The sequence below is a fragment of the Camelus bactrianus genome, chromosome 3 (genome assembly GCF_048773025.1).
Source record: "Camelus bactrianus isolate YW-2024 breed Bactrian camel chromosome 3, ASM4877302v1, whole genome shotgun sequence".
NCBI lineage: Eukaryota > Metazoa > Chordata > Mammalia > Artiodactyla > Camelidae > Camelus > Camelus bactrianus.
The window spans coordinates 44,755,679-44,767,910 of NC_133541.1; the positions used below are offsets into that span (position 1 = coordinate 44,755,679).

At 39.7% G+C, this 12,232-nt stretch overlaps 2 protein-coding genes across 3 annotated transcripts in view; one reads left to right on the forward strand and one right to left on the reverse strand.

The window, feature by feature from the left end:
* Nucleotides 1–8,648, reverse strand: part of SREK1IP1 (SREK1 interacting protein 1) — a 36,215-nt gene extending 27,567 nt beyond the window's left edge. The window contains exon 1 of the mRNA XM_010949382.3: nt 8,461–8,648. Within this exon, the coding sequence (XP_010947684.1) occupies nt 8,461–8,473 (13 nt within the window). The 5' untranslated portion in view covers nt 8,474–8,648. The remainder of the gene's footprint in view (nt 1–8,460) is intronic.
* A 217-nt stretch (nt 8,649–8,865) lies between these two features.
* The window catches only part of CWC27 (CWC27 spliceosome associated cyclophilin), a 199,069-nt gene continuing 195,702 nt past the window's right edge, over nt 8,866–12,232 (forward strand). For both annotated transcript variants that reach the window (XM_074358921.1, XM_045512419.2), the window contains exon 1: nt 8,866–9,136. In XM_074358921.1, the coding sequence (XP_074215022.1) occupies nt 9,095–9,136 (42 nt within the window). In that variant the 5' untranslated portion in view covers nt 8,866–9,094. The remainder of the gene's footprint in view (nt 9,137–12,232) is intronic.

Below are 12,232 nucleotides of genomic sequence, written 5' to 3' on the forward strand. Positions count from 1 at the left end.
AAAATATACATTATTTAGTTGTTTTAGTAAAAATATAGTCAGTTCTGCTACAATGCTTGTTTTAAAAACATAAATTTGTTCCAATGCAACTGCTATAAGAGGGAACAATTTGAGCTTAGCATGTCCACAAAATACACTAGGTGAATAAAGAAAACCACATCCAGTTGCTCTGAGCCTCACACACACACACCTCAAAACATTTCCAGCGACCTCAGTTCACCACGTGTGCTCTGAGCAGCACCACCAGCACCACCCATATTTGGTGTTATGATCTCCCATCTGATTTGGCATCATCACCTTCTCACCATTATTTCAAAACAACTCACAAGCTGCAATTCTCCTGGTCTCCACTTCCACAACAAACTTCAGGTCTTTTAAAAGGTACAGCGCCCTACTTGTTGCAGTATTCACATATCTTTTAACCAACTGACATATGCAAATAAGCTCCTATGATTTTGATGTATCACTGATGAAGTTTGAGTGTTGTGACCCAAACTCATTTTATTTTTTCATAAACCTTGTGGTTTTTATTGCAGAGTGTAGGAACACATATGCTGCATGGTAGCAGAACTATGGAATAAAATTGGATTAATAATGAAATCTGAGGCTCTTTCATTATGAAATAACTGCACATTGGAAAAAGAAAAGCTCAGAGTATTCGGGTCAATGTTAAATCTGTTCCCATAGAAACCACAGACACTGAATAATACTGAACAAAGCTGTGCTAAATGCACCATTACCATTCCTACAACAAACCAAAAATGATGTAATGGACAGATTCAAAATGATCTCATCTAAGCATGTATTAGAAAGTAACTCATTTATGACTAAAGACACTGATAAAACTCATCATTCAAGTGTCTCATATTTTTAGAATGAACGAAATATAAAATGTTTTCAGAGCAGTTCATCTTCTTCAACAAGGGTGTAATTTTTACATGAAAGGGAACTATAACAAGAACTCCAAATAATTTCCTGTCAGCTACTTCCCCACCGGCCTCTGGTTACATTAAGATCTCAAGCTTCATTTGCCTGTAATTTTCGGGACTATCTGGCCAACTAAAGGCGTCTACTTGAAACTTGAATCTGATGCAACAGACACAATAAATGCAATGGGGACAGTTCATTCTGCTGTAAGGATCCAGCTTCTGGAGGCAGTGATGCCACTGGCAGCAGCAGCTTTAACAAGGTCTGGGCCTGTGCAGATCTTGGCTATGGGTTCCCTCAGTCTTGCCTGTTTTCAGAGCCTTTACCATCCAGCCTTTTCTTAGATTCTGTGAGTTACCTGATATCTTTCCTATTCTGCTTAAATCAACTAGTCAGTTTCTGTTGCCTGGAACAAGAACTCTGCTAATATAAAGGTACTTGAGATCCATGTCAAACTTAATAGCAAGGTTGTATCAGGAGGCCCTTAGTCTGACAAGTTATCCATTTTCCCATCTTAGTTCCCATGCTGTTCTTGTTCCACTCAGCTTTAAAGTTTGCTAAGGCTATTTGGGGTAACAGACCCTGCTTCCCTCAAAATGTTCCAACAATCCAAAATCCATTAACTAATCATGGCCCACAATTCAAAAGCCATTAAATAAAAACTTATAAATTTGACTACATAAAAAAAAAATCTAAATGTCAAAGACACCAAAAGCAAACTCAAAAGATGCATGAAAACATGGGAAAAATATTTGCAACTCACAGCACCAACAAAAGGTGTTATCCCTACTCTATAAAACCCACCAAGCCATGAAGAAGACCAATAACCAAGAGGGGGAAAAAATGGGCAAAGTTGCTGATCAGAGAGTTAACAGAAAAGGAAACGGAAACAACTCTGCAACATGGGAAGATGCTCAGCATTTTTCATAATAAATGAAATGTACATTAAAATCTATACTGGGATTCCATTTTCACTTAGCAGAAAAGCAAAAATTAAAAAGCTTGATGAGGGTGTAGGGGGACACACTCCCATCTATTGCTGGTAGGAGTATAAATTAGTACCATCTCTATGGAAAGTAAGCTGACAAAATCTATCAGAACTAGCAATGTACATACTCTTCTGATACGGCACTTCCACATCTGGGAGTTAATACTTTCACTTTACTTGCACAAATGCATACAGACTTATGTGCAAAGTTATTCACTGCAGCGTTGTTTATAAGCAGTAAAATTTAGTCATCAATTATTGTATGAAAGAATAAGGATGGTCTTTACTTAATGGTATGCACTGATCTCTAAGATTTAAAGAGAAAAAAGCAAAGTGTAGAACTATGCTTATGAAACATTGCCATTTGTATAAAAGAAAGGAAATTTCATAGATATACAAACACACGTATAATACAGATTATATTAATAGATAGATGGAGATACGTAAAAAGTGTCTCTGCAAGGATATACACTGGTTACCTGAAGAAAGGAGTCCTGGGTCCAGAGGGAAAAAGGGTGAGAGACACGTCATTATACACCTTCTGGTATTTTTAAAATTTGAAATGTGATGAGTTGTCTTCTCAAAAACCAAATCAAAAAACCTCCTTCAAACAATCCAAACCCCAACACTAAGAAGAGCTGCTGTCATGCACACATTCTTTGACAAAAGGCAATGATTGCACTTGTAAATTCTTCAGAGAAGCTACACTGCAGATTTTCAATAACATTTTATTAACTGATGGTTTTAGGAATGAATTTTAGAGGTCTTTACTTCTTGTATTTGTTACAAGTTAACATAGGCTTACTCTGAACCTAGAATTCTGTTGAACAACTTGAGTGGCAGGGGTCCTTCCCTTCTCAGTTACTTAAAGGAGAAGAGAATGTCAGTTACTCTAGATTTGGGACCATGCCACATGTCAGTGCTTAGCATGGTGTAGTGCTGTTAGGAGGTCCTCAACAATTATGTGTTGCTTTGAGGTTATAAACTTAAGAAAAGAGTTCAGCAGTTGGAAATCAGTAACTTCTATAGCTCCAAATTGCCAGCTATGAAACTAGACAGTGTCTGCAGTGTCACTGGCCACCTGAGGCATGATAGGAACCAGAAGAAAAGGAATAAAAGGACAATTGAAATCAGAATAATGATTGCTGGGAAAGGCGAATTGATAAGAGGCACAAGGGGACTTTCTGGGGTGATGGAAATAATGAAAATCTGTATATGATTCTCCAAGCTGTAAAATGAAAAAAAAAAAAAAGTAATAGTAGGGCAAAGAAGTGAGAGAAAAGAGAAAGGTTAGAAAAGTTGAAACAGTAGCAACAAAATGAAATGAGAAAATGAGAGAAAGGGATGGAGTGGCCTCAGGTTGTTCAGTGGCCCCCAAAGGTATGGTAAGCCATCATACTGACCTCAATCTATTCTCTTGAAATTTCACATCACCTTTTTCCAAAGTCAACAATTTAGTCACTGAGAACTTTAACAGTGATGCCTGAAACTTAATATTTTATTTCTCTTGTGCTGTATATTTTAGATTTTAGGGAAGCCTGTCAAAATTTTCTTTCTATTAAAACATTTTCTATAATCATTTAAACTTAAAAGTAAATAGCTTAGGTAAGTTTTCCCTGTATTAATTAATTAGCAACTGAAATTACCTTTGTCCATTCTTTTCATTTTTAACTTGGTTAGGCTTAAATTAGATTCCTTTTCTGTTTTGAAAAACTTTGTTTTACATTTGGTTGCTTCATTATAATTTTAGTCATCATAATGTGGTAACCCTTAAAGATAACTTCAATTTTCTCTGCTTTTAAAATTCAAATAGGGGCCACATTTTTAAACCATATAGGTGCTAGTATCTACATAATATATATATACTCTGCTAAAGTTGAATGCGAAGTAAAACTCCAAGTATTTAAACTTTCCTACTGATTTATACTAAGAATTCATAGATATAACCCTTTCTTTGGGATCCCCAAATATTGTACTTAGAGCAAAATAGAAAGAACAGCAGAAATTTAAGTCTCTGTGCATTAAAAAAAAATTGGTTAAGTGAAATTCCTTGATATAAACATTTTAAAAGAGCAGATGTCCTCACCTTCAGTTAATAATGCCTTCATAATCATTTGACCCTCAAAAGGAGAGAAAAAAATAAATCAAAGAATGGCTTAAACTACTGACATGAAAGAACTAACATTCAAGTAAATGTATAAAGTGCTTTCAACCACTTGTCTCAAAAAACACAAATAACCTGTGAAGAAAAAGGCTACAGGCATTACCAGTTTAAGATAAGAAGAGACATGGAGAAGTTTAAATTCACTATCTAATGAAACAGAAACCAGACTGCTCTCTAGTTTAGTCTATTTACTTTGGTACTAGATTCTGCTCAGCAGCAATTCTAGAGATCAACCCTCTAAATATTACTTACCTATTATGGGCATAACTCTGAAATAGATGTGAGAGAAGCCAGGGAGATAAATAAAGAAAAGTTCCTAAAGGAAACTTACAATATACTAGGTTACCTAGGCTAATCACCCACAGCTGGAACACATGCTAGACTGGGACAGCTCTGGTAGTAAGGAGGATGAACGGGCAGGTATAACTTGCAGTTGAGAGCTCAGGAAAGCTCCCCACGGTAGATATGGCCAGTGGAACAGGACAGTGGTAACAAAAGCATGTAGGCAGAAAGGCACATGAGAAGTTCTGGGAACAGTTGGCCAAATCAGAAGATTGTAGGAAGCATGAGAGTAGTGGTGGGAGGAAAGGGCAGCCAGAGTGATTTGGCCGTGCCTCGGAGTGGGCACTTCATCCCTGCAGGTGGGGAGCTTTGGCATTATAATTTAGACATGAAAGGAAGCTCAGTCACCAACTCCTTCATTTACAGAAACAAGGAAACAGAGCCTCTGAAAGGTTAAGCTGCTTGAAAAGAAATAAAAAATTGACAGATAGGGGTCAAGAACTAAGTTCCTGCTTCCAGGAAGGACAGGATCAGACATATGACTTAGGAAAATTATTTCACCAGTGATGTGCAGCATAGACTAGAGAGAAAAGAAACTGTGTGGAGTATAGCTGAGGAGTGAAAACAAACTGGATGTGGTACAATTTAGAATTCTTCTATTACTAAGATGCTATAGTAGTGTGTTAAGAATTTGACTCAAATGTAATGTTAATTTGGCTGTAAGAAATTCACTATCTTGCTATATAGATTTTACTGAAGGAGAGAGAGAGAAAAAGAAAAACGAGTTTTCCTGCCAATGACATCAGTAACATATATTGCCACCTGGGCCAGGTAACTGTTCGTGGGGAATGGTGAATCATTAACATGAATGTCACAACTAATTTCAACAACTATGACCGGGAAAAGCAGTTTTAAAAGAAAGTAAACTTCACTGAGTTTCGAGGTGTTTAAATGTCATTTCTCTCACAACAACGAAGAGTCTATGATTTCTCTAAGAGAGCACACATTCCGTTCTGTTACCTAAGCTTATACACACTGCTGTGGAAAAACAGCTGAAGTAGGTGACCATAAAATGGATGAGGCTGATTTTTGCGGAAAGCAACCTCGATACTTTATGGTCATATCTTGTAATAATCACTAGCAGGACCACTCAAGAAATGCCATACTGCATCCATATGAGCATTATACCTAAAAATAAAAGAGCACTCTTGTCCTTTCTGATGATTACCTCTAAAGGTTTCTGCCAGAGCCCTATTTTCCTGTAATACACTGTCTGGATCGATCATCCAAGAAATTGCCTTAACATTTTCTGTATCTGTATTTTCTAATGGCACTTGCATTGTACCTTTATACACTGCTATTATTTTACATGCCTATTATTTCAATTTTTGCTGAGTTTAAACAGTTTATCTATGTCTTACCATCTAGCTTAATGGCACAATTTAAAATTATTACACTTCGAAGCATTATTTTCAATTGAAAGAAAGTTAACATATCTATAATACTGGTCTAAGTTTAAGGGAATTTCAATAATGACTTTAAAAACAGTCACTTTTGTCCTCTTTGTTAAGCAGCACATTTTCATTACTAAAGTTTTATGAGGACACAGACTGTGACAATGTACCCCCCCACAATCCCTTTACCACATAAGTGCTCAAAATGCCTGCTCAAATAATGAAACAGCAGGTCAATTCTGGATGCAGCTGTGCAAAGATCACCTGGGTTGACCCTGGCCAATCAGGTGCTTAGGCAACCTACTGTGCAGACTGGCCCTTCTCTGCTGGCCCCTTACGAGTTAATATTCTCCAGGCTCCAACCACAGACATTCTCTTCACACTCCAAGCCCTGCACCTGAGCAGACTTCCATTTCTGTGGACTCATGTCTTATTACATGTGTGGATGACACCAAGTAGTTAGTTGTCTTTGACTTTGGCTTCCCTCCTAAGCTATGAATTTTATCCCTTCCTGCCTGTTAGATATTTCCATTCTTATCTCTTACTATTAGATATTTCCATTCCCTGATTACACCTCAACACAAGCTTCAAACTGAAGCCACCATGATCCCCTGAAAACTACTCCTTCTCAGGTGCTGCCTATTTTAGTAAACAGCTCCACCCAACTGCCTAACAGTGAAACCCAGGCATACTTCATTTCCAACCTTAATCAAATCCAAACTGATTCCCAGTGAGGCTGCTACCAACAATGTATCTATTCCCAGTGAGGCTACCACCAACAATGTATCTCCAATCTATCTGCTTCTCTCCTCACCGACTTGAGACCACATGTGAGGCACCATCATAACTTAACAGGAATACTCCTAACTGGTGACTTTGCCTCCAAACTAGCTCTCCTCCTATCTACTGTGCAGCCATAATGCGCTTTTCAAAATGTGAATATGTTTAAAAATCCTTAAATATCTTCCTATGGTACTTAGGAAAACATGTAAACTCCTTGTCATGGCTTAAAACATCCTTTAAGAATTGCAAACTACCTTGTAAATTACACCAAAACATGGCAACAAGGATAAGCTCAGGGGGTCTGTGGGGGCCTGACCGACCTGTCACTTACTAGCTCCCTCAGTCAAGTTACTTGATCCCTCTGTCCCTCAGCATCCTCATCTGTAAAATGGAAATAATATGTGGGTGTGAATGTTAAATGAGAGAAAGTACAACCCTTGACACAGTATCTGAAACATCGACACATAGTAAATGTTAGTACTGTACATAGTAAATACTACCTACTGTTATTATCTCTCTAGTTAATTTCTCCCTTCTCTCCCATTTGTATTCTGAGTTCCATCCATAAGGCACATCTTTCATTTCCTCTTTTCACACACTTCTTCCTTTACATATTCAGTCCCTCTGGCTGCAACACCTTTCACAATTCTTCAGATCTATCCTAAATGCCATTATCTTCTGGGAAGTCCTTCTGGCCCCTCCAGTCTCCTGTTAGGTGCCCTCACTACTTGCTCCTCAAGGCTTTGTACTTTCCCTGCCATACACTTGTCCACTTTCTAGTACTTTCCTTTCACGGCTAAACTAAGTTCTGTGTGAAGAGCAACTGTTCCCGATGCCTAGCACATAGCCTAGCAGGCGGTACGCTTTTAATAAAAATTGTTCTGTGTATGAATGAATGTATGTTTTCTTTCTAACAATCCCCCTGTGCTCCCCCCAAAACCGCAGTTGGTAGAATAGCACACCCCTCCCATAACAGCTATCTGTGTAATACGGTTCGGTAAAGGCTGCCGCAGAACAAACATGGTCAGCTCATTCTGGGAAGGGCAAGTTAAAACAAAGTTAGGGCTTCTGAACTATGGCAATTCTGTCTTTTTGATACGAAAGTGCACTGTGAATCTCCAAGTTGTGTGTGTGTGTGTTGGCGGGGGAACACGCCGTGTTCAGCAGAACACGTCGTGGCAAAAGTAGGCTGAAGGAGGTACCTCCTCTACTAGAACTTTCAAATAAGCTGGTAGTTGTGGACTGGAAGTCTCTGAAGCACTTACTGCACAAGGTTCACCGTTTTTAGGTCGGCACCCACTGGACACACAATCTGCGAGCTGGAAGGAACCGTACGCATAAATCAACAAATCTTCTTTTGCACATGCAGAAACTGAGGCCCAGAAGGGCATAGCGACCGGTCCAGGGCCACACAGCACACACATACAACAGGAAGAGAGAGAACCCAAGACGTCCATTTCAGCCTTGCGGCTTCCACTACAAACAATGCCTCTGCCTGCTTGGGTTCGCCAAGTGTTGCCACTTCAAATTTTATTTCAAGCCATACCAAAGTTAAGGTCAGGTTTGTTCAGCCAACCGCCTCCTAGGCCTACAGTTACTAGTCCGTCTCCACCCAACCCCCCCACCCCCGTACTTACCCTGTAATCCATCCAGCGCAGTGGGAGCGGATGGGGCGGGGGAGCAGATTCTTTCTTTCTAAGCTTATTTTTGAACTGTAAACGTTTGCATGTAAACCAAACGAACCTGTTAATTTTAACGCCTGCACCTAAATCCCTTCGGCTCTACTCCTTACCCCAGAGCACCCCAACCTCCCCTACCCACCTCCCTCGCCCAGACCCAGGGGCCCTGCAGTTGTTCTTTACCTGGGACTGCCATGGTCCTGGTAAGTCGGACTCCTAGGCTTCCGAGAACGCGCTGGCTTCCCGCTGGCCGCGACGACCAAGCACAGCGAGCGCGGCCTCTTTCTCCAACCCGTGCTGGGGAACCTTCGTGACAGTGGCGGGAGGCCCTGAAAGCCTATCGCATGGCGGAACCAAGTAGCTGCTGCTGCAGTTTCCAGGGGAATCCTATTGTAGACCATACGCGGTCCAAACCATTGCTGCCAGCTTCGGGGGGGGGGGTAATGAAACCTGCACACGCGTGTAGTAAAGTAAACAACACCAAGACTTACGAACTGTTACTTTTCAAATTGTAATGCAAATTAAATTAATCTATAGGGGCTTCATAATCTTTTCTCGATTCCCTGGAGGCCACTGGAGTCCCCCCTTGTCAGGGATAGCGGTGCTCGGGGCCGGGAGCAACATGGCGGCGTCCGTGAGGGGCGAGCTTTGAAAGGATGGTGTTTGGTGTCGCTGTCTTGCGGGGTGTTGACAGGCTGGAGCTTTCAAAACGCGACCTCCCGATTTTAGGAAGCGTGTACCGATAGGTGGACAACTTTAGTGATCGGCCGTCCGCTCTCATCCCCAGTTAGGAGCAGAGACCTGAGCACGGACCAGTATGAGCAACATTTACATCCAGGAGCCTCCCACGAACGGGAAGGTGAGAGCCTCATTCAGGGTACCTGGGTTCTCCAAAGTGATAACTCACAGATTAAGGGAGTTCTGGGGTTTGGAAGAGATGACAAGAAGTCTTGTCTTTACCCTTGCCTCTAAACAGCCTGCGTCGAAAACCACCTATTGGCGCTTCTCAGCATATAATTGAAAAAGCCCTCAAATGGAGATTTCTCCACCTACCAAACTTCTGGCCCTATTTCTTGCTTCAGCCTAACTCTGCATGTGTTTTCTAGGGTTGTAGGTAAAAAGCCAAGTACATTTTAAAAATTGATATTTGTTTGTTTGTTTGTTTAACTTGGAGATGGCTCTTTTTCCTTCCATTCGTTCTACAATCCTTTAATTAGTGCTTATTAGGCCCCAGGTGCGTAGATGCTGGGGCTACAAAGATGGACGGATGAGGTCTAGTTGTTGCTCTAGAAGAGCTTACAGTTTAGCTTGGGAGGCAGGCAGGTAAAGAAAAACCTTATGATATGCTTGATAGGAGTGCATATGGAGAGAGGAGCATAATGCTATGGTAGCACTAAGAGGTTAGCAATTGGGAAAGTAGGGGAAAGCTTCATGGAGGAAGTGTCTTTTGAGCTGATCTTAAAACATGAGATGATTGTGAGAGAAAGTGGAGATTGAGAAGTGTTCCCACATTAGAATGAAGGAATGATTTTTTGATTGATTTTGATGGTCAAAGTATCTTTATTCCCAAAGTGTTTATATGCAGTATGAGGCAGAGTCAATAATGGAATAAGTATCACCTGAATTCTTAAACTGAGACCTAGTCTATATCACATACAGAATGTGATGAACCAGTATAATGGAGAAAATAGTGGTACTGAAATTATATAGGTGAATTAGGATAAACTAAATTTGCATCAGGTACAATTCTGTTGCATGACTATGTCATAAATTGTGCAATCTTGATGATTTACATTTGGTAATATAGCTCAAGTGGTAGCGCGCATGCTTAGCATACACTAGGTCCTGGGTTCAATCCCCAGTACCTCCTCTAAAAATAAATGAGTAAACCTAACTACCTGCCCCCACCCCAAACAAAAACAAAAATGTTGTAATTGATGTGCCCAGCAAAATGTTAGTAGGTATTTTGGGCAAAGCAATTCTTTCCATTTTTTGTTGTTTGAACTACCCCCACTTCTCACCCCTACTCACCCATCGTAAAAACCCAGAATATCTATGTCTTCATATATCCAAATACTTTTTGAGAGTGATATCACCCCAAGTTGATAAACACTGGTAGAGACTGAATACATTGCCCATCTTGCTAGGAAGGGCCTACACACTTGCTATTCCTTTCTCTAGCCTGCTCGTTACTCTGCTCAGATGTTGTTTTAACAAAGAAGCCTTTCCTATCAACTTTCTATAAAAAAGAAAACCTCATTCATGTCCTACATCCCAGCATTCCCTGGCCCCCTTGACCTCTTTAGTTTTTTCTACAGTACTTAGTATTTATTGTTGTAGTCTCCTCCACCCTTTCTCCCTTCACAGAATGCAGGCAGAGACAGACGTGTACAACGGTGCTCGACACATAGGAGGAGGAGTTTAAGTATGTATTGAATGGATGGATGGATGGATAAATTAATAGTGTATTTCTCTTAACTTCTGAGAAGTATTAAGCATCAGTGAGCTTGAGGTTATATTGCTACTGGTCGAGGGCAGACTTAGTTGTTTTACTCTGTGGAAGATTCGACATAGTCATAAAGATGAGAAGCTTTGACAGGGATTCATGCCTAAATAGGAGACCTTTCATTCAACAAGTATTTATTGAGCACCTAGCACATGCCAGGCTCTATGCTAGGTTTTAGGGATACAGTGGAAAGAAAAACCAGCATTGTCTCTATTATCACAGAGTCACTTAAGAGAAATATATATTGATGAAATAATCATGCAAATAAGTTTATGCAAACTGTGGTAAGTATTGTCCTCCTGAACAGAATTGGGCTGAGGGAGAATATTAGGCATGGCCCAAGTTCTCCTTCAGAAACAGTTTGGGACTTTTTCCAGCATAAGGCTGAATGAAGACATTGAAGCTTCAGCGTTTTGTACTGTGGAGAGCTTGGCAAGAATTTTGGCCTGGAAGGAATTTAAAGCAGATGTAATAACAAGTTTGCTTAATGAATGTTCATTTAGTGCCTATATTGCCTAATGCTGCATTAGGTACTGAAAGGATTCAAGCTATTCAGAATAAAGGGGACAAAATTTCTCTCATCAAAGAGCATAGTATCAACTGGGGAAGTAATTGACACATTATAGCAGTGGTTGATCCCTGGCAACTGTCCATAAATGTGCAGTGTTTTGCTGTGTTGTGCTATAACTCTGGCCTCTGCAGACAAGTCACAGAAATATACCACTTGATAGAAATTTCCTTATTACTGAAGATGAAATTTCCACATTTTATGATGATTTAATCTAAATTGTATATTAACTCAAATATTTGTTCTTAAGAAACATTTTATTATCAAAATGTCGCCTTATTTAAGCTTTAAGAAGAGAAATCTCTGATGCCTGGCAAAGTGGTTATGGCCACTAGGAATGTATGGCCAATGGAGGAGCCACGTGCCTTCTGTTAAATTCAGGATCTTATTAGTGAAAAGATTAAGAAGCCCTGGTGATCAAGGTGGCCCTACCATATATGTGTTCTTTTTACCGAGTGTAAGTTTCCTGTGGACTAAAAATTGTATAAGAACATTAATTACAACAATAATAGCTACCATATTTTGAGTATTTACTATTTGTCAGGTACTATTCTAAGTAATCTATGTATAATAACTCATTTTGTCCTCACAACAAGCCTATGAGAATATTATTATCCTGGTTTTTAAAACAATTTATTGAAGTATATGTGACATACAATATTATATTAGTTTCATGTGTACAACATAGTGATTTGACATTTGTATACCTTGTGAAATGGTCACCACAGTAAATTTAGTTACCATCTGTCAGCGTACAAAGTTAATACAATATTAATGATTGTATTTCCCAAGCTGTGCATTTCATCTCCATGACTTATTTATTTTATAAATGCAAGTTGGTATTTCTTGATCCCCTTTACCCATTCCACCCTCCAGCCCCA